We start from the raw sequence: 20,099 nt of genomic DNA on the forward strand, positions 1-20,099 counted from the left end.
TGGTTTCTTAACCCTTTTAGTGTTTTATAATTTTGTTGTGTTCGGAGGGTTGCTCTTTTGGTTCGTTATGTAATTGTACTTGTACTCTGGTTGGTGTCTAGTGCTTTGCTAGATACCGACTCCTTTTTATTAATATATATACTACCGTTCTAAAAAAAAAAGTTAATGAGAATTTTCTAAATACACAAAATAATCATTATCTGAAAGAATGGTAATAACACTAATTTGCGAGGAAAAAAAAGGAAAATTATTAATATAAAATGTAGTAAAAATTTGTACTTGTTTGAGATTTATATAAAAAGTAATATAATATATCATAAACGCATATAATCTTTAAAATTATATCTTACTTAATATATGTAAAAAGTTATATAAGGTAAATTGTATAAAATAAAAATTTACGTATAATATTAATATATATATATATATATATAATTTATAGATTATAGCACCAATATTCAAATTACGTATTTTTTCTTTCTCTGTTTTAGAATGGCATTCTATCTTTCATGAAATAGTATGAATTTAAATTCAACTAAATTGCTTGTTCATATGCGATTGTAAGGACAATTGTAAGGGACAACCCTTTGACAGAACACTAATATACAAATGGGAATTATGCGTTTTCACCCCTTTTTTTTTTCTTTTCAAGATTGCCTTAATCTTAAACTTTAAATTAAATAAAGTTCATGAATTTTTGAAAAATTACAATTATTTCATTCCATAAATATGAAAAGTAAGACTTGCATTTAGGTAAATTATTTTAAAATCAAAAAGTTTACCAATTAGTCATCAATCGCATTGGCTAGAATTATGTTAAATAAAGGAATTTGTTACAAGGAAATATGATCAAAGTATTCATTTGGTAAATACTAGATTTTAGATCCATATCATATATACGGATTTATAACATTATTAATATAAGAATTAGTGTATGAAACAAAGAAAATAATTATACGTTAAATGCAAAAATACACTTATAAAGGAATAGAGATATTTAAATATAAATACTAAATGATAAATCATATCAAGGTTGGATGGTGTAACAGAGTTTCTTTTATACAAACTCTTCCAGATAAGCAATATTTTAGCTTTGATTACAAAATTAGTCGAGTTCTCATTGATGTCTTGCAAAAAAAAATAATTTTATTTTCATTAGCCAAGATTGTTAAGAACAATACAAGTAGTAGCTAGTTCGTGGGATTTTCAATAATTGTGTCGGTTGTGATTTTATTTGTAGGTTGATTTTAATTACTAATAACAACAATGATTATCCCAGTTATAGTCAAATTATAATCACTAATAACAATAATAATACAATTAATTTGATACTTTTATTAATAAAATAAAATATTGGAGTTAATTACAGAAATCGTCCCTGTCGTGGTACCCAGCTTGCAGGTTTCATCCCTAACTTTCAAAAATTACAGTTTTAGTCCAAAAAACTTTGCTCCATCAACAGTTTTAGTCCTGACCATAAACGTCCGTTAAAAAACAGGTCACGTGATTCGCACGTGATGGGTAATCTCGTAAATTGACTTAATAATACCCAAAGTTAATTATAAAAATCGTCCCTGTTGTGGGCAGTCACTTGCAACTTTCATCCCTAATTTTCAAAAAATTACAGTTTTGGTCCAAAATCCAAAATAAAATTAAACACAAAATCATTTGGATTTCTAATGCATAACATATATCACAGATACAATCCCAGATCCAAAATCAAACACAAATTTAATCCAAAATATAATGAAACTCAAAATCTCATTACTTTCATATCAATACATGATCTGTATACAAACATAATATATAATTATATATATTAGATCTATTTTTTTATATACAATTAACTTACAAACAAAAAATCTTAGAAAAATCTCACTATCTTTATTATTCTTAGCTTTTCCTCTGTTTTTATAAGTTCTCAAAACAAAAATAAAACTAAGTAAAAAAAATATATCAATTACTTAAGACCCATAAACACTTAAATCCAAGAGAGTCTGAATCTCTAGTTTTTCAAAAAAAGAGTAGGGTGTGAGTTAAGATTGTTTGTGAATTTATATCTGATAGAAATAGAAGAAGTTGGATAATTAGGATTTTTTTTTAGTGTGTAAATGTTTCTTTTCATATAGATTGATGATAAAAATTTTGGACCAAAATTGTAATTTTTTGAAAGTTAGGGATGAAAGTTGCAAGTGACCGTCTACAACAGGGACGATTTCTGTAATTAACTCTGTGTATTATTAAGTCAATTTACGAGATTACCCATCATGTGTGAATCACGTGACTTGGTTTTAAACTGACATTTATGGCCAGGACTAAAACTGTTGACATAGCAAAGTTTTTTTGACTAAAAATGTAATTTTTTGAAAGTTATGGATGAAACCTGCAAGTTGGGTACCACGACATGAACGATTTCTGTAATTAACTCAAAATATTGATATAAATATGTAACCTCCCTAACTTTTAGCTATATTTTGTTATTAGATAGACATTATGTAATAAAGTGTTAATAATTTTTAAATTGAGTTAAAAAGTGTAAATTGGTGATGGAAAATAAAAAAGTGTAAATTAATTTAGCCGTGTGTTGATTTAATTAATTTTGAGAAATTAAGAGTTGTGATTGGTTAATTGAGCTTATGTCAGTTGCCGTTTAGTATATATTAAAGGGGAAGTGATTCTTGTACCACATATATTGATTAATCTACTACATGTATGCTTTAATTGTTTGTACGATATGTTTTAACAGTTGTACTGTGTGATAGATTTTTCAATATTTGTGGTACGAAAATCATTTCCCATATTAAAATGAAAGATCTAAACTTTTAAAGTTTATTAAAATAATTTTAAGTTTCAATGATACAACATAAATTTTACAAAGATAAAATGGAAATTATCCTTATTAATAATCATTTAATTTTTTTTATCCTAAAGCATTTAGTAGATCAAATTGTTTATGAATACAGAATTGTCAACAACAACAGTGTCCAATCCCCGCATAAGTGGTTTATGGGGGATGTGAGATGTCGACAGTCTTGCTTTCCTTAAGTGAAAAGAAACAGTGTAAGATTTAAACAACTATGCCCGTCGGCCGAGTATCACATGGTTACAACAACGTAAAAGTATAATAATAACATAACATAGAAGAACCCATTTGGACATATTAGATAAAAACATGAAAGCATAATAAACATAACCATCTATATACCCTATAAAACAAATCCACTATTTTATCTCCTTAAACTTTCAGTCTTTAAAAAGACAAAAATATCCTTTTTTTTATAGCTAACCTTTATAACTCACATCACCGAAATACCTATATTACCATTTCCTAACACCTACCTTTTTTTCCTAAAATCGAAATATCTATATTACCCTTTCCTCCCTTCTTCCTTCCTCAATCAAAACAAAATCCAAACAATGTGAAAAAGGTCTTGTCTCTTAAATCCATATCTATATCCATACCGTTTTACATACGTTAACGCCACCATCACTCGCGGTCGCATTACTCGGGTACCCCTCTCGTATCCATAAAAGTGGATATCTAAGTAAATAAGAATGATATCATGCAAGGTATACATACAATATAAGTAAGATATTAACGTAGAAGATGTACGCTCTAAAGGGCCTACATATGGTAACAGCTTCTAATCAACTTATGTTTCAAAGTATGCATTGGTCGTCTAACTTGTCAAAAATCTACCTCTAAACCTGTTAAAAAGGGTAAATATCTACCATATTCCCCAACTTCTTCTCTGGACTAAACCATCTCTAGCGTCATTTGGTGAACCTAAAAAAGAAAAAAGTTCAAACAAAACAAAGAAAAAATATGAAAAAATTTTGGTAAGCTTCTACCATATACCTTCCTCTCCTAAGACCTAAGCCATGTCTTCTGACATGCAAAATGTTTTTAGGGCATTCGATATTTTATTCTCTTATTTTAATATATCTACCTCTTTTCTGGTCTAAAACCTTCTCTAGCATCGAATCACCTTAGTGGAGAGAGTTTTGGACAAGAGAAGAGGTAGGCGTCATGAGGTAAGGATAGAATATTGAATGTCCTAACAAATTATTGCCTAGCGCATGGCTTAAAAGAGGAAGATGAAAAAAAGTTATTAACATTTTCTTAGATTTTATCTTTGTTTTGTTTAAACATAAGAAAAGAATACTCTTAAATGGATTTATTAAATATCAGTGATAAAATGTTACGTTAATCTTGTGCATAAGTAATCGCAAAAAAAATGTTATTTATATATACATGTTATTGACAAACTATTTTTTAACCCAGAATAATAAAGGACATGCAGGTGTGCAAATTCCCTAGGCCCGTAAGAACCCAACAGAGTTGGTTTACAAAAATCCATTCTCGGTCTTTTAAGGGTCGGCCCATGCCGGTCTCTTCTCGAACTTTTTCTTTTTCATTATACGAGTAATTAAAAACGAATACACCCATTGGTTAAGATTAGCTACTTTCTACACGTAACGCAATTATATTAAATATGTTACGAACAATTGTGATTTCGTATTCAATGTTACCTCCGAGTCTCCGACCCTAAGAAGTTAATTATAGTTCTTTTGGCCCATTTTTTCTAAATGTATTAGTCGAATCAATCAATTAAATTATATAAGTAAAGAAAAGAAAATTGAAATGAACGAGAGGAGTGCACCTGTCTCGATACACAAAGCTTTTAGATGGGTGCGCCACATGTTTGATAAGTGCTTAGTCGAAAATGATAGCACTCGTCCAATAAGTATGTTTATCGGTATACACGTCTCACTCTTGGTATACACGTCTCACTCTTCTTTTTCTCGCTACAGCAGAATTTTTATTTTTTTTTCATAGTAACCATCTTTAAATAGTCTAGTACTCGAGTTACAAAACATTTATTTTTATACGAGTAATAGAAAATCTCAAATTCAAATAATGACAAAACAGCCTTTGGACAAAAAAAAATTGAAACCAAATTAGGTTCGGCCAAGTAAGTTCCAAGTATATACTTTATCAAAACGAAAGAATGTGAATGATAAGCCTCTACGTAGTCAGTTATTATTTGCTCACGTTATAACCATATCACTAATTAAATTTTGTAATATTATAATTCTAACACGGTTTAAATTTTGGTTTCTTTGTTTGTTTTTTTTTTTCTTTTGTTTCATCCAATCTTTTTATACTACTATTCGCATTTTGTTATATCGCATCCAGCTTAAATTCTCAATTAATATATTAAGGATTTTGTCAGATCGCAACCAGTTCAGGTAATCTACTACGGATTACTTGGTTTCTTGCACACTCTAAAAAACTTGGATGAGTTAAGATTCCTCCACGTCAAACCTCATACCACCATTCAGGTTTTGTCACATTGCATTACGTTTGAGTTTTCTACCATATGTTAATTTTTGGTTTTTTTTCATACTTTTTTTTTTATTCTTAATAACTCAAGAAAAAAAAACTATTCTTCAATGACTATTCCTTTTAGAATATTATTATTAATATTATCAACATAACAAATTGTCTTACTCTCACTCCAAAAGTACACGAAAAAAATCCACACAAACCCATATTTACAAACGTGAAGAGTGATACTCGAATACTCTTAATAATCTACATAACTAAATCATGATTGGAACATTTTTCTTCTTTACAATATGGAACACATTCATCATACAAAAAAAATAATTTATTGAACTGTTTCCATTTTTTTTAAATGACAAACTATCATAAAGTTAAAATGATTTAACTTTATGGTATGTATACGCCAAATGCCTTAGTCATACGGGCTCGTCCTCGGATTTAAAAATTCGTCGAAAATATATCGAGTGAAATCTTTAATGAAAGAGCATGAAATTTTAAGAACACTCATACAGTTTTTATTATTTACCGATATACGGTTTTTGAGATAAAAGATTTTGAATAAATTAAAGGAATAAAATGATTTATAGATGAAAGAGAAAAAAATGAATGATTGAGATTTGAGAAGAGAGAAAAAAATAAATGGTTAAGATTTAAGGTTATTATATGTATATTAGGTAGAGATGTTTAAATTAGTTAATAAAAAATAGGGATATTTTGGGTAGTTCAAATTATTTTTTCTAAAAAAAAAGCCAAAATGCTTAGTATACAAATATTGCAAATTTAATTTGGATACAAATATTGCAAATTTAATGTGGATACAACAATTTCAAAGTTCGGTTTTATACGTTACATTTTGAATTTTTATAGGATGTATATGCTTGTTTAGCCTATCACTACGCCTAAATTTTTTTTTCCCTTTTAACTACTATAATCATCTCGCTGAAGAAATTTATCTGAAGGTAGATTAAGTAAATAAAACTTTTAATAATTGAATTGGTATAGTTAATGGTTAGCAATAGGAATTCTCTTAAAGATTATGCTCAAAATATGCTCATGTATATTTTTATTGTATATTTGTATTTGAAAATAAAAGTAACGGTGTGGTTAGAAATCATTTTTTTCTTGACAAGTGAAGTTTACCTCAAACGTGTATGATATGTGTTAATTGCACAATAAAAGGGTCCCGTACTAATCGGATCTTAAATAGCCTTTCTCACCATACAACCTCCTTAATTGGAAAATAACGTCGAGAAGAACCTACCAAGGCTCGAACTTGAGACCTTAAAGTAAACTCTCCTGGAGCCCCGCATAACAGATTTAGTGAAACATCCTTAGCTACTGGGATTTAACCAAGTGGTTGTTAGAAATCATTTAACACTTTTTTGTTATGGATGTGATATAAATACCATAACAATTAATTAATGAATTTATCACAATTGCGTATCATAAATTTGTGCAATATGCTGCGAAGTTTGTACATTATGATAGATTTATCGTTTATCTTTTGTCATAGGTTTTTGAATAAAATAATTATATACTCGTATAATATAAAATATAATACAACATGTTTCTGTTTTTAGGTGATACTGGTACCTAATATGTATAACTAAGTAACTAATCGTGATATTATAAATTTGTAGTAACATATTATAAAAGTATATAATGCATAACTTTGATTAGTTAATTAAAATTTATGAGATTAATCACTTCTTTTTTCTTTTAATTTAAATTAAAATATTTTATTATTAAGAAGTCATTGGTCAATACTTAAGTTAACAATTAATATAATATATTTATCTGACAATTTTTATAACCAGAACGCCACTTCCCCTTTGAAAGTAGCCCAGAGTTATCGATGATGAATCTATGTGGCTACAAGGGTATGTTACGTTGTCTCTCGCCTTGGATTCGAACTTGGGAAGCTTTATATAACTACCTTCATCTTTAGAGACCAAACTTTACCACCACTAATTGAATACCCTTGTAATTAGCTAGCTAGGAATTAGTATATTCATTTACAAATATTCAGGTTACTATATAAATTATACTGTATATTACTCTATTATTAATATATATAAATACAAATTTTTAGAATATATATTTTTAAGTTTTAACTTATAAATTTGAACATGTGATATATTCATTTCTTATTTCAATCACACATATATGGATGAAATGTCACGGTGATTTATTTGGTCTTTAGGGGACATGCAAGTGAAACAGAAGTTCTGTATAGACTTTTGAAAGACATGCAACGTACGTAACTCCGAGGCCAGTTTTTTTTTTTTTTTTAACCGGGCCTCATAATTTTTGTTACGTGATATATGTTTTCTGATAGCTGAGAGTCAGGTCTGTACGTGGTAAAACCGTCAGAGAATCAGTTACCATTTGTACTACTCCATTCCCCCAATAAATACATGTGTGTGTATTGATGACCAAATTAAACGAAGTGAACTCACAAAATTAAGTCCCTCACACTAGCTCAGCATTAGTTGCTGTGGATCTTCAGCATCTCAAATAATTAATAATGTTGCCTTACTCCTCCTTGCAAGAGGCTGAAACTGCGATTGGTCGATCTCTCACCACTGCGGAAACCTTATGGTTCAAGTACTCTGCCAACAAGTCCGACTACGTCCTCTACTGCCACAACATTCCCTTAATTTTCTTCCTAACAACTTTCTTACCTCTCGTCTATGTGGTTATCGAATATCTCTTTCCTGATTATGCTGCCTCTTACAAGATCCAACCCAAGATTAAAGTTTCTTTATATGACAACTTCAAAGTTTACTTGGGTGTAATGCGAACATTTATCCTCTTGGTCGTACCCATACTACTCGCCTCTCATCCTTCTATCCAAGTAAGATTATCTAATTTAGCTTCTAATTAATTGATCATGATAAAACCTTTGGATATATCTAACTAGCTAGCTTCTAACTTGTAATTAATTGGAAATGTTAATATACTCGTAGATGATTGGTATTCGAACAAGCTTGCCCTTACCGTCGCTAATGGAGATTGCGTCTCAATTGCTCGTCTACTTTCTTATTGAGGACTACACCAATTATTGGATCCATAGATTTTTTCACTGCAAGTGGATGTATGAGAATATTCATGTTGTTCATCACGAATTCACGGCACCTACGGGGTTTGCTACCCAGCATGCACACTGGATTGAGATTTTGGTGTTTGGGATTCCATCTTTTTTGGGTCCTTCCATTGCTCCGGGACACATGGTTACATTCTTGTTGTGGCTTGCCTTGAGGCAGTTTGAGGCTGTCGAGAATCACAGTGGGTACGTACGTATAACAACATATAGTTAATTACCTTATTATAATTAGTTTGATTAAGCAACAATTACGTACATGCTGTTCCCCAATTAACCTATATATATGAACCATGCATGTATGCATCGTATATTTTTCATCGTGTACATATATATACTATTCGTTCGTTGTAAAATATGAATAACTTGTTATAAACTGATCATCGAAACATGAAAGGCAGTACTACTAACTAGCTAGTACGTATAAAATTAAGGTAGATCGAGTCATTCACTATAATGTTCGATCTGTTTTGGTCATATATATATGTACCTTAATACAGTAGTAATTAAATTATTATATATGTCGAATTTAATTAGTTGGTTTCTTTCTTACCATTATACCAGTACTTTCTAATTAAGAATGAATCTGATTAATTAATTTGAATTAAGAATACTGTACTAGCTAGTGTACGTATATGTATGTATGCAGATACGACTTTCCGTGGACATATAAGAAATTGATCCCATTCTCTGCTGGTGCGGAATATCATGACTATCACCATTACGTTGGAGAGAAGAGCCAAAGCAACTTTGCACCTATCTTTACCTACTGTGACTACCTATATGGAACAGACAAGGTACCTATATACTCAGCTCTTTTAACTTCTTTCTTAATTTTTATACATATATATTCCAAACCCGGCCACAAGGTACATATATCACATGCCATGCCGGCCTGCCTCCATATATATATATATATACACGATCGAGTACTGTATTTTTATTTATTTTTAGTCATATACAGTATTTCTCCATATTTTTTCGATCGATCAGTAGTAACTAATTATGCTAGCTCATGTGTGTTAATTTGTTTTCTTATATCTGCAGGGCTACAGGTACCGTAAGAAACTTCTGCAGGTAAAGCTTAATTGCCCTTCCATCACCATGATTATTTGACATTAATGTATATCTACATCTATCTATCTCTAATTTAATTAATATATACATATAGTATAACGTACTTATTGAGATGAAGTTATATGCATGCTTTTGGTATGTACTGCTTATTCATTAATTAATTTATCTTTATATGTACGAGTATTAATATGTTTCGATATGTATATTATATATACTTCAGTTAAAAGATGGCTCAAAAAGCGACGTTAGGCTGCAAAATGGTGGAACATATGCTTATGAAACAGGTGTGAAAAAGGAGTGATATATGATCGATCGATCAAGACTACGACAACAGCTGGATGGAGACCAATTGTGTTGAGTTTCCGCGTTTGCTAGCTATATATATACACGTCGTCGTTCATCACCAAATCTTAGCTATATTTCTATTTACGTACTAGCATCCTCGATCATCAGAATTACTTCCTTTGGGTAGTTTCTGATCAATAATATAATAATACTCACTATATATGTACTTATGCTATATATATATATACACACTACTCGTAATATTATTATCTACTTAAAGTCCGGTCATCCCTAGCTAGCTTGTACGTTCCTCTGTTACGTACACGTACACGCATAATATTTGTTATTGTAATTCGATCTCTAGCTAGTGCAATAATAACGAAGATCGAACCAAATTAATGGACCAACTCTCCAATAAGCCTTGGTTGATATATAAATCTTATTTAATTGGGTCTTACAATTTAACTCCGGTTAATTTGTAACGGATCTTACTATTTAACTCCAGTTAATACGGATCGATAACGGATCATGTTTTATGTTCATATGAGCAATGTTTTATCCAATATAATCCCGAATGATAAGCCGTACCATGCATAAGACTGTTGTATTGTACAATACTGTTAAACATGATTAATGGTGTATGGTTAAAACTAAGTGGTGTATAGATCATCACCCCCATAAGTTATATACCATGCTTTACTTGATTTTTATATATAAGTTGCCCATTAGGTGACCCTTGAAATTTTCCTCGAAGAATAGTATTCATTATAGAAAGCAAATATATGGATAGAAACCATTGTAAAACTCCGTTGCCACAATAAAGTAACTCTTTTAGGCTTTTTATTACGATTTTAAAATAATTTATTAGTATTTTAAATTTACAAAATATATATTATTTATATTGTATAAAAACATAAAAAATATTTTACATAATTAGCTACAATCGATAGTCTATTTTATTTATCATTATTAAAATCACATTGAATATTTAAAAAAGATAAATATATATATATATATATATATATATATATTTCAGGTACAGCTCCTGATTTAAATTACACTAGTACAGTACATCAAAAATATTAGTTATCCGCCTTTTTTTCACATTTTACAAAATGTGATAACTTTTTTGTTCACGCGCGTCTAAAATTATAAATATATGAAACAACCGACGACTTTTCTATTTAAAAAAATCCCATAGTTTTTTGTTGTAGTGATTGAATTAGTAAAACTTTGAAACTCAATCCCGTACCGTGTTTTTACTTTTTGATGGCTAATAAATTTGGGTTGAAGAAGGCGATAAATTTGTTTAGGACAAACAACAGATGGCAAAACGTTTGAACACGTGGACCTTTTGATATTTGATTTGTTCAAAAATAAAATTGTAAACTTTGGTCAATTCTATCATATACTATACGAGCATGATACTCGCATAATGCGGCGGCGAACCGACAATGACGGTGGTGGCAACATCTATTGTTGTAGGTAAAGGTATTTGATTTAAATGAGTTAGTAAAATTTTTTTTATAATATAATGGACTAATGATGTAATTTAATATTAAGAATTGATGGTGATTTAATTCATTAAGGTTATTTTGGTCAATCGCATGTCCCATTTTTGTAAACTTTCAACATGGGGGTTATAATTTTTATATAGTAGTAAAGAAGTATATGTTTTGGATAAAAATCACCTAAGATAATCTACGCCGAAGACTTAGATTAATTAAGTAACCAAACTTTCGTTCGTGAGGTTGTGTGCTTGTAAAATGTGTTGAGTTGCAAAGATGCGTTGTTAAGAAAGACTTTTGACAATAGATTATGTCGACTAAACAATAAAGAAGGTTAAGATAATCACAAAGTAATATAAATGATGCAAAATATGTTAAGATAAACAAGATATCAAGCATGAATCAAATAAGTAATGCGTAAAATAAAGAGTAAAGGGCAATAACACCAATATTTGTTGATGAGGAAAAGCCCTTAATCCTTAGAGGATCGCCGGTATAAAAACCCCGGGAGGAAACAATCGTTCCTGCCTTGTTCTTTATTGATTTGTATTGAAATGATTACAAAGGGTGGAAGTTGGTTGATCGATCTTTTCAAGTGTATAAGCAGCGAAGAAAGTAATATGCAGTGTGTGTGAGTACAAGTGAATTATAGCAGATGATAGTAAGTGCCTAGGATCGATCAACCTCCTTCTATTTATAATGCGAGTGCTAAACTAACTATCCGATATTGTAGGGATCTTCCATATCTTCAGTTCTTGAACGTTGGTGGAGATCTTCCCTGGTCAAGTGACCGTTACTGTATTTCTCCTCATGCAGAATTCTACTTGAAGTCCGATTATGTTGGAGGACTAAATCTTCTTTGCGTGTTGAAGAGATTCTTTGCATGTATGCTTAATTTTGTACCGTTAGAGGTATTTCCCATGTGTGATATTGATTATCATTGATCCTGCATGTTTGACTCAAGAGGAAATAGTAATAACATGTGTAACAATACGTTAGTATATCTTCCGAATGTTTCGCAGTGTCAAGATCCTGAGATGTCAAGATCTTGGGCTTTCAAGATATTGGTACTTGAAATTTCAGGCATAACAATTGTCCCCAAAGTTATTTAATAGAATCATTTTTGTTTGAATAACTTTGAAGCTTTTAGAGAAAGCTTTGACCAAGTCAAATGGTAAAATTTCAGAAACCGTTCCACGGATAAGACGCGTGTAAAAAGGGTAACAAGAGTCTTGACACGAAAAAAATAACTACTTAACGGTTCAATATTCTGTCTTTTACCCCTCTATATAAGTCAACACTTCTACTCATATGTAAATCATCAATAACTTATTTTTCTTTAAAAACACAAATCTTCATTATGTCTCTAAAATCGCTAGGAGAATTTCTACAAAAGGTGTGTTCAAACATTTTTCATTTGGTTTCTTATTTCATTTTTACAAATGTTTATTTCTTAACTTTATATTTCAGTCTCTTGCTGACCTCGAAGATCAACAAATCGCAAAGGACAAACTAAATGATGATATCATCAAGTCTTTAGAGAATCTGCTCGAATCACACAAAGAATGTGCGAAGACCGAGCAAGAAATGAGTTCAGAGGTCAACAGGGGTTTGAAAGCGAGAATCGAGATTTTGGACCACACTCTCGATGCCACACAAGAAGAGCTTAGAGTTGTTAGAGAATAGATGGCAAGAATGAGGTCTATTCTCGACGAGTTGAAGAAGCCCACATTATACCAATATGGTAATAGTCCTCAGTGATACCTGTCGTCCATGATGCTTAGAGCCCATAAGAGAAGTCTTAAATGAAAAGGGTCTGATACCTTTGAAATGTCCATATCATGTGAAAATTAAATGGATTTGTTTCGCCGGCACCTAAAACCTTACGAGGTGATACGAGTAGGTATTCAAGTTAAAGGATACCGGTCCTTTAACCCTTACTTTTATGTCTTCAAATAAATGTTTATAATAAATTAAAAAAATTAGACAGTCAAATAATTCTCATAATAAGAAAATAAATCGAATACTTAATTTTGTATGAAACATTCTCAAAGTTTTATTTGATTTGTAATATACATTGTTGCTTGGACATGTTATGAATATATATATAAAGTTTTCGTCCGCTACATCGCTTATTATTTGTTACATATGCTTTTAAAAACATTTGCTATTATACCTAGTTTGAATTATTCTAAAGAGATACGTAAGCTTATATTTAGATTATTTAGATTATACATTAATCAAATATAATCTCAAATGGGTATAATCAAAACTAAATTAGATTTTCTATATAAATATAATTAGGACATATTTGTTACCTAATTTGTAAATAATTAATTTAAAAAAACTAAAAAGGTATATGACATCATGGTTTTAAACTAACGCTTCTAATTTAAATTCGAGTTTCATCCAAAGGTCCAAACTTTTCTATTTTAGAATTAATATTTCTCTTTTATATATATTTAGAGATAATATTCAATGTTTATGTGATTAATAATGTTGTTTAATGTTTATGATTGATTATTAATTATGTTGTTTGGAAGTTAATTATTAGGATTTAAAGATAATTAACTTTACATTCACATAGAATTTTGGTAGTGAATTATACACAAGCTTTTGACATTTGGAGCAAATGAATTAAAACTTTTTTTTATATAATCCACAATATTCTTTATCTAATTTTTTGATGGGTTGTAATTACAATTATACCTAATCAAATATGATGTTCAGAGCAAATACGTAACTACAAGATACCGTCAACCTCGCTTAAACTAATCTTCATTATCCAAGTTGAAAAGCAACACCATTATATTCTCTCTATATAACTAAGAGAGGATAGTTTTGTGATTAGTTGACAATTATGAGAGAATGTCATATAAGATTTTTTCTTATGTATAATATTTACATTAATTTCTTACTTTTAAGCACATGTCATTTAATTTATTCTTAATCTTTTATTCTAATCATCATTAATTAATAATATAAATATTTAAAAGAAAAAATGGTTAAAGTTTTGTTTAATAAAAAATTAATAACAATAGTTGTTAAACTTTTTTATATCATATGATATGATGGATAGGTATTAGTCTATTTAATTAATGAGAAAATTAAAGAAACTTTGGAGATGTATATGTCTTTTGCACGAGTTAAGTAAGTATTTTGTTAATTTTATTCATTGATACGATTATTTTCAACAATATCAAGATTTGTATTGATAAAGGATTTTTTGATGTTAAGATAATAAATCTTTTGTGGTATAAAAATAGGTTGAAAAAAGATGCCATTGGCTAGAGTATTATAATATTTTCAATGTAATTTAACAATACTTATTTGAGGATAATTTAGGTCTAATGTGACTTAAGTTTTTAAGTGATAACTAAGTTTTTTGTTTACTTATCATTTATTTTCTTTTTAATATTTTATGGTATTATTTTAACAACAAATTAAATATGATATCGTAAATTTTTTTCTTTTTCATTATTTGAATTTAAAAAACTCTTATTTTACCTATCAGTTATTAAATTAAAATTACTTTTTTTTTACTCATATTTAAAAATTATTCATTTTTTGAAAATTAATTCTTTCAGTTTATGTTTTATGTATTTAAATTGAACTTATGTCGATTGCTTATCTATGAAGTATATTATATTTAGTCTATTCCTTGATTTGATTTGTTCTTATATGGTTACATGATTTACATATTATTAAAGAATATAGGTCCCTGAATAAGTATTAAAATACTAAATTTATATTTGAATACATTGTTGTTACAATATTATAGTCTAACACTTCAATTTAAAAGTATTCATTATAGTTTTTGAACATATATTTATAATAAAAATAATTATCATGCAACGCATGGGTTTAATCTAGTTCTAAATATGTTCAATTAAGTTTATAATTTTGTTGTTGTTGATCATTATATATATATATATATATATATATATATATATATATATATATATATATGTGCAAGTTATTTTAGGACAACTTATTATAGGACCAATATCAGGACATGTGTTTTTTGTAACTTATACACCACCATGATCATCTCCGACCACCACCATGATTTTTCGGCCACCGCGTCGCCGGAAAATCATGTGTTACACATGTGTAAGTAACTTACACATGTGTAAGTTAACTTACACATGATTTTCCGGTGGGCTCGTCGCCGGAAAATCTTAGTGTTTTTACAAAAAAGTCTTGTATGTCGTAGTAGATGATGATAGTAGTGTGTAAGTTACAAAAAACACATGTCCTAATTGGTCATAAAATAAGAGGTGGTCCTAAAATAACTTACCCATATATATATATATATATATATATATTATATTTATATAGGATAACACTCCGGTAGAACACTTTTAAAATAAGAACGGTGATAACACTTAAAAACATTATTTTGATGCATCAAAAGTCCATAAAACTAACATAGTGCATAACTAATTATCATTATTTAAGTAAGATCCGTCAAAATCAAAAAAATCACATTTTTTGTTAAATATATAATTTTGATGAATATCAATCCAAGATCGATGCACACAAAAAAACATGATTTTCTCGATTTTGACATACCAATGTGTTGTTAAACACTTAAATAATGATACTTAGTTATATACTATGTTAGTTTTATAGACTTTTAATGCTTCAAAATATAGTTTTTAGGTGTTCTCACCGTGTTTTTATTTTACGGTTGTTCTTATATGTGTATAAATATATATATATATATATATTATTGATTATCAATGTCAATATTTAAAAATTATTAAAAAATTAATTCAATATCCGCACATCGTGCGGGTTATCTCTTTATATATATATATATACTCCGTATATTAATGTTATATTAAATATTAATACATATGTATCTATATATATAAAATCTTAAAATATATATGTCTTTTGTATCATATATATGAAACTTCTTCTATAAGTATTTCGTTCATTTGTATTTGTTCAATAGTGTTCGTGATCACAACATTAAGTTAAGTCAAACGAACATGAATATGTTCCGTTCTTGTTCATTCGGTTTGTTTACAGTCCTCAGATCGGGATTGGATGCGAATACGTTTAAACAAACGTAGACCACTTATGATAGATTCCATCAGTAAGAAAATATCCATGATTCTAATAGCTCCCGTGTACAGTAAATGAAGTGTTTGGAGTCGTTCCATTTCTGGTAGTAAGATACAATAGCGATTGACTCAACACATTGATATCTTTGTTTGACCTGAAAGGACCAAAAATCATATACCAAAACCACAAATCTTGTGAAGTTTCAACTACAATCATAATAGGCGCCACTCTATGATCCCGTCGCGTGTATTGGCCTTTCCATTCTGTAACATCCCGAAATTTTAAGGCCAATAAAAAAATTTAACCTTTATTATAGTTTTGACATTAAAATAATTTCCTATTATTTTATTTTTGGATACGGGGTTAATTTAGTTAGAACTTTAACGGATAGCGGGTATTTTACCCACTTAATTTGAGGTCGCGGTCGCAGTTCTTCTGTTCTCGAGCAAAAACTTTTCCGAGCTCGTCCGACGTTTTTAACGTCTGAAACTTATAAGATATGCTTATTATAACATATTAAAGTGTTCAAAATTGTTAGATTTTAAATTTGAACATTTTGAGTTTTCACATTATTTTGGTCTAAAATTTTTCTAAGTATGAGAATTGGTCAACCAAAGTCAACTATTACAAAAAAAAAATGGTCGAGGCGAGTCCGGTCCTTTCACATTCCCTAGGACAATTCCTATATTCTTCTATATGTGTATAATCAAAGCTACCGATTGAGCATCCCTGAAATATGATGTCTTTCTTAATGCGCATAGTAGATGAGTGCGACATCTTGGTCCGTCGGCCTACTAAGAACTCTCGACGATATAAATGAATGACCGCGCCACAAATAACCATCAAAGTATTCCGAAGGTTCACCCGTTGAGAGTTGTTTAATTGCTGACGTGAATTTTTGTATCAACATGAAGCTTTTTTTATTTCTCGCATCCATGCCCCTTGAAAATATGGGGAACTAGCTTCAATGTCCTGGACAATCTTCAAAAACAACCTTTGACTCATACGACACTGTTGCCGAAAAAAAGCATGTCAAACATTGGGTCTTCGACGAAGTAGTCACGCATTAGTTTTTTGTTAGCTTCTTCCCGGTGTCACTCAATATAATTTCGGCTATCAATAGAGTTTCCCGGGTCTTCAAGCTCTTCAACCTCCGCTTACGCATCTTAAAAAAGCAAATGAATTGCCTGTGGATAAATTGGAAGCATAGGTATGAGAATGATTTTGTCGGAAGAGGATGAATCTGACATTTTTCGTTGATTTGATTGGGTTTAAAAGATTTATAATGGATGTATAATAGTTCAAATTTTTTGGTTCCAAACCGGTTTGGCAGTTTTTGGGCACGTCTACTGACGAGGCGACGAGGATAGTATAGCATAGCAGCAGTCCTGTTCGTCCTTTACTTCCACAGGATGACAGGAGCCCATTTATTGGCTGTTTTAACAATATAATGTGAAAACTGGAACCACTTCAACCCCCCTCTCTCTCTCTCTATATATATATATAAATAATAAAATTAATAAATAAATTATAAAAGATAACTGGGCTAATATAAGTAGTGGGCTTACATAAAATATACGAAATATGGTTCACGGATTCGCTTGATTGTTGGCTGTGTGAAGTTGTGAACTTATCCAGTTTACACGAACCCAAATTGGGCCTTGACAACTTTTTTTTAGTAATAAGTGATTTAGAAAAACTTGGACGTGTATCCATTGAAAGGAAAAACTTGTTTTGAAATGAATATATGCATAATAATAATTAATATTCTTTATTTACATGACCCACATATCGTATATGATTACGAATTTTATATCTCAATATGGGAAAGATGTTTCAAAGGAATTTCACTAATAAAATCCACCAATGAAGCAGATTTAAGTCATGTAGAGGGGAGGGGTCTTATCCCAACTAAATGGCGAGTCCTCGGACGGTTTACTTGGGGGTTTCTCCTCCAATTAGATATTGAGGGTGAAGGGTTCTCTAGCGCGGACTCAGTTAAGACAACGTAAGCTCAATGTCGGCTCAAGCTTCTTGGTGGCCTTAAACTGGATCAAATTTGGGGGCCTAGTCTATAACAAAAAAAGTAAAGAAAAAAAAAACGAACCTGCTACAGTAAAGGACTACAATTATTTTATTGTTGACATGTTCTGGCCACAGAGTTGTTGAGTACATTTTGCATCATAATTGCACCGAGAAGCAAAGGGAAGGGCATTTACATATTGTCATAAACTGGAAAGGGAGAAATAAAGAAGATTCAATTAGGACCACTTGTAATAAAAAAGACAAATATATATCAGATAGTTTACTATAGGCAGAGGTGGGCATTGAATCGGAACCGGTTCCAGTTAATATGACGAAGAACCGGTTCTTCAAGAACCGGAACCGGTTCGGAACAAGTTATTGGTCAAAGTTTGAACACTTTTTTCGATTTTTTTTTCGGTTTGGAATCGGGAAGGAACCGATTTTTGGATCCAAAAGTAGAATCGGTTCCTATCTATCGATTCCACAAGAACCGGTTCCAATCGGTTCCGGTTCTAAGATTATCCAAATCGGTTTTTTTGGAAACAGTTTTTTTGCCCACGTCTAACTATAGGAAGGACCATGAAAATTGTGAAGTAGAGTACCTATAAACCAAACTTTTCCATTTGCCTTAATAAGTTCACCAGCAAATAGCCCTACAAACTAAACTTTTCCATTCACCACAATGCTACTACTTTAATCATCCTTTATTAATCCATTCTTAAAGTAACAAGCCATGCCAGCCTAGAATAATCACTTTTAAAAATTGACACATAATGACATCGTGGACACATAAACAAAAGCCCTCCTCCTTTATCCGAACTTGGGACCGACAAATATAAACTAAAAATCTTACAAATGGCGGAGCTAAAAAAACTTTTTAACCTATTTTAAGTATACAAAATCACAGTTGAAATTAAATAGGAATAAATTAGAAAATTCAGATTCACGCATTCATTAAAGTAAAAATAAAAAAATCACAGAAGGTTAAAGTGAACCTGGCGGTGCCGTCGTGCTGCTGCCGTTGGTGGTTGACTGTGGTGCCGCCGTGTCGTCGTTGGTTCACCGTTCACATAAATAATTTAATTACAAAAATTAGTGAATATTAAAATCTCTCTTTTTAATCGCTAGTTCAGGCTTATAATCTACACCAAAACAGAATTTGATAGCATAGGAAGTAAGAACAAGTGAATGATTTTTGGAAAATAGGAAAATTAGTGAATAAGCTTACCCAGATTTATAGCCGAATTTGGAGACCCTTTGATTTCTTCATAATCATAATACACGAACGTTACCATCATAATTTGAGAGAGAAAATCTTTTCAATTTTCAAGGAGTTAGGGCTTCAAGAATTGAGGGGTGTGAGGACGTGACTTCTGCTTTACCCTTTTCTTTTGTTATGTTTATATTTTTTTTTAATTAACCGCTAGAATAGAAGTATATACAATACCAACATGCTAGCTAAATTGGGGGCCTCAAACACCTACTTGACCCAAGAATACATTTGAACCGGCCCTGCGTAAGCTAGATCACACCTTTAATATATATATATATGACTACTGTTGAAGATTTTGTTTACATATAAAGCATTTTGGATTATATCCAAACTCCTTACAATAATTAGTAGTGTAAACCATGTTTATTTATGCTGGACTTAAAATCCGAACACCTACTTTAA

The 20,099-nt window shown here is 30.4% G+C and overlaps 1 protein-coding gene across 1 annotated transcript; it reads left to right on the top strand.

Annotated features, from left to right (window-relative positions):
* Positions 1 to 7,616: 7,616 nt before the first annotated feature.
* On the top strand, positions 7,617 to 10,094 carry LOC122611201 (methylsterol monooxygenase 1-2-like). The gene is made up of 5 exons (XM_043784186.1): positions 7,617 to 8,207; positions 8,320 to 8,642; positions 9,103 to 9,250; positions 9,501 to 9,530; positions 9,751 to 10,094. Exons 1-5 carry the CDS (start codon positions 7,878 to 7,880, stop codon positions 9,829 to 9,831), a joined length of 912 nt encoding a protein of 303 aa, XP_043640121.1. The 5' UTR covers positions 7,617 to 7,877; the 3' UTR covers positions 9,832 to 10,094.
* The last annotated feature ends 10,005 nt before the right edge of the window (positions 10,095 to 20,099 follow it).

This window comes from Erigeron canadensis, chromosome 8 (genome assembly GCF_010389155.1).
Source record: "Erigeron canadensis isolate Cc75 chromosome 8, C_canadensis_v1, whole genome shotgun sequence".
Classification (NCBI taxonomy): domain Eukaryota; kingdom Viridiplantae; phylum Streptophyta; class Magnoliopsida; order Asterales; family Asteraceae; genus Erigeron; species Erigeron canadensis.

Excerpts from the sequence above, each read along its gene's own strand:
- LOC122611201 (XM_043784186.1), top strand. The coding sequence starts at position 7,878 with ATGTTGCCTTACTCCTCCTTGCAAGAGGCTGAAACTGCGATTGGTCGA. Across the intron at positions 8,643-9,102 it reads GCTGTCGAGAATCACAGTGG|ATACGACTTTCCGTGGACAT; the intron begins GTACGTACGTAT and ends GTATGTATGCAG. Across the intron at positions 9,531-9,750 it reads ACCGTAAGAAACTTCTGCAG|TTAAAAGATGGCTCAAAAAG; the intron begins GTAAAGCTTAAT and ends TATATACTTCAG.